General features: G+C 31.9%; 1 protein-coding gene across 1 annotated transcript; it reads left to right on the top strand.

Moving 5' to 3' along the window:
• The first annotated feature begins 366 nt into the window (after positions 1–366).
• LOC149267316 (uncharacterized) lies at positions 367–1492 on the top strand. Its single transcript, XM_089398506.1, has one exon. The coding sequence runs from the start codon at positions 497–499 to the stop codon at positions 1193–1195; it is 699 nt and encodes a 232-aa protein (XP_089254632.1). The 5' UTR covers positions 367–496; the 3' UTR covers positions 1196–1492.
• The last annotated feature ends 1924 nt before the right edge of the window (positions 1493–3416 follow it).

Below are 3416 nucleotides of genomic sequence, written 5' to 3'. Positions count from 1 at the left end.
AGATCTGATCAGATCACATTAAAATAAAGCTAATCTCAATAAAGCAAAGAGCCCACAAAATTTCACGATCCGTAGGATCGTTAGTGACCACATACTCCATCCCTGCCTGCTACTCCATTCTTTAATCAGTCCAATAGCTGCCACACACTCTGCATTAACAAAATTGCAATAAAATCAAGTATTAAGTTCGAAAGTATGCCAGACATTCTGCATTAACGAAATTAGCCAATAGTTTATTGCTATCAAATCAACCACTACCTTCGAATGTATCTTTTAGAGTCACAAAAGTTGAAGCCACGACGACCCCATTTCAGATTCTGGAGATAAAATGAGCTCAAATCATTTCCTGGTATATGCATATATACCGTCGTATGCTCTGGATTATTTATATGCACAAAAGAAGTTTGAGAGATTTCTGTGTGGACTATTAATATTGAAAGCTTCTGCCCGAAGATTTTGTAACTAATTCATTAAACTGGCTTCAAGCACCAGTAGGATGGAGGCCCATGGAAGGAAAGAGCGTATGGCGTTGAATTTGGAGATTGTGGAAGCTAGAAATGTTATAGTTAAGCCTGCCGGAGGTAGAGACAGTTTGTTTGTTCGCTATTATCTTTCGACTGGCAATGGCCAGGTGAAGAATATTACAGTCAATTCAAAGGAAGTAACAGCAAGGTCAGACCCTCAATGGAACCAAACTTTCTGCTTAGAGTGCGGAGGGATTATGGACGACGTTAATGTTATTACTGAATTGCAAAAGCAGTTTGTTAGGTTTGAATTGAGGGAGAGGAGTGGCAAAGTTAAAGTAGTGGGAAATATGTTTAGAGCATCCAAAGTGGTTGGATGGGTTGAGATACCATTGAAAGATTTGTTGGCATCTCCCATGGTATCAATCAACAGCTGGTATTCCTTAATACCCATTGTTAGTGGAGGATCAGAGCTACCACCCAGTTTGCACCTTGCTCTCTCTGTAAAGCCTCTAAATTTGGTCGATTCGGCTTCACAGCTTCCTCAACAACATCAGCCAGATATGGAAATAAATAAACACCAAATTATGGGAAGCAACAACGAAATCAGAAGGAATTTTGTAGATGTGAATAGGCGCATTAGGCGGCTAGAACGGGAGGGTTGTGGATCCAGAAGCAAGGTGTGCTGCCAAGGCTTGTATGAGGAGGGTATTTTCGCCGGTGTAGCGTGACCAACAGGGAATCCACGTCATCAAAATGGATATAGACACAGCCTGCACGGATTTCATTTGTATATATTTCAATTTAAATGTGTTCATATTGAACTCTATTCTTTGTAGTATCCTCCGATAAAGGGGACGGCCAGATATCGGATATGTTAATGCACTGGCTTTAAAGAACTACATAAATTTTTGTTCAGAGGCAAATATCTTATTGTACTGACTTTAATGAACAATTGCACAACTTTTGTTCAGAGTATTTACGCCATTCAAGAAATACATTTGTTTCACTGAACCAGTGCACTTTCTTTTTAATGAAAATCACGTTTCTTTTTTCTATCTCCACATTTTTGTACTATCTGCTAGCTGATATCGATTTTAACCCAGGTCTACTCCGTTTTATCCCAAACTCACATTTTGAGAAATTCACTTATTATAAAATGGGAAACATAGATTTACTCTCTAACTTTGTAAATGTAATGGATTTTTAATATACCATTGTGATGATGATAATGGATTTTTAATATACTAGTGTGATGATGATAATGATAAGGGTAAACATCTACTGAGGTTAAATTTGGTTTATTAGACTTTTAAAAAGGTAAGGAATTACTTGACTCTCATAATTTTATTTTATGTATTTTCCAAAAATTTTAAGAAAAACATTTTTAAAGTATTATGGTATTGATGAGTTAAAAGATCAGGAATGTGGATAATCTCTACTATCTAATTTTAAACTTGTGAAAAAAGTAATAACATTAATAATTTTTTTATCTAAATTTTGTGCAATTGCTTGAATAATTTTTTATGGGAACCAAAACATTGGTAAATTTACTTATTTTCATTTTTACTCTTACTTAAATATATGTAAAGAATTGCATAAATTATATGAAATATAACTCTTGTAAGAATTGCATAAATTATATGAAATATAACTCTTATAAACAGATTTATTTATTTAAATATAAAAAATGCTCAATTTAAATTTTAGATTAATACATATCAACATTTACCAATCATTTAATTTATTAAATTATACAAATTAAACTAATTTTTTAAATTAATAAATTAAATATTTTATTTTCATAATTATATTATTAATTCTAATAATATCCTTCTAATAATTTTCCTAACATAAATAAAAAAATAATAAGAAAAAAATATAATTCTCATCAATAAAAATCATGTCGCAACCAAATATATAAATAATTTCAAGAAAAACATGAATAAATATAAGTGAATATTCACATGTGAAAATTAAGATATTATAAGGACATCATCAACCCCACCCTAGAAGATCAAAAGTATCTCTATTTTAACAAAGAAGAAAATTAATATAGCCAAGATTAGAACGAACTCTCATGAGCTCCATAGTGAAACGGGTAGTTGGGCAGTTCCTAAAACACCATGGATGGAAATGTTCTGCCATCTTTGTGAGAATACAAACATCGAGGATGAAAATCACTTCCTCTTAGAGTGCCCGGTGTACAACCGCATTAGATCTCAGTTTCAAAATCTTTGTTACAATACTGACCTTTCTAGCCTTTTACGTTGTCAAAATTACAGTGAGCTCGGGATGCTTCTTTTACGTTGTCAAAATTACAGTGAGCTCGGGATGCTTCTCTCCAAACTTTTTGAGCATAGGATTAAAATCTTAAATCAAACAAAATAATTCGTTTCTTTAGGTGCGATAGACCAAAGTTTGGTCTCAATGGAGGTTAACCATCATCATCATAGATGTGTAAAAATATGAATTTATTTATTTAATAGTTGGTTTTAAAAAATTTAAAATGTTAATATTAATTATTAAAATTATATAATTTAAATATAATAGAAATGTAAGCTAAAATATTTATTTATATATAAAAAAATATAATTTCAACACTAAAAAAAATAAAATTATAAAATTTATAACGTTAAATAACAACAAATTATTATGATTGATTTTAGATTTTTGTGATCCATACTGATTTAGATAACGTCTTTTAGATTACATCACATCATAAATTGTTGATCTTTATCTTTGTCTTGAGAATTAACTACATCAGATAATTCTAAGCGTTGAGATGTTGATCTCAAATCGGTAACAAATATCACAAGTCTACCCCCACATTCCAGTCAAAAAGGAGCGGACGAAGCATCCCTCACAATATCCGATAAACAAGGACATGAAGAATTGTTTTTCTTCGCAGAAGAGAGAAAGCGAATAGTGCGCCAGGTGTCTATCAAATCA

Source organism: Pinus tabuliformis, chromosome 6, assembly GCF_031772625.1.
Source record: "Pinus tabuliformis cultivar Carrire ecotype Pingquan chromosome 6, CPIR1, whole genome shotgun sequence".
NCBI lineage: Eukaryota > Viridiplantae > Streptophyta > Pinopsida > Pinales > Pinaceae > Pinus > Pinus tabuliformis.
Note: the sequence above shows the minus strand (reverse complement) of the source record. Positions and strands in the feature narration are given on the sequence as shown.

Bases quoted from the DNA above. Each gene is read 5' to 3' on its own strand.
- LOC149267316 (XM_089398506.1), top strand. From the start codon at position 497: ATGGAGGCCCATGGAAGGAAAGAGCGTATGGCGTTGAATTTGGAGATT.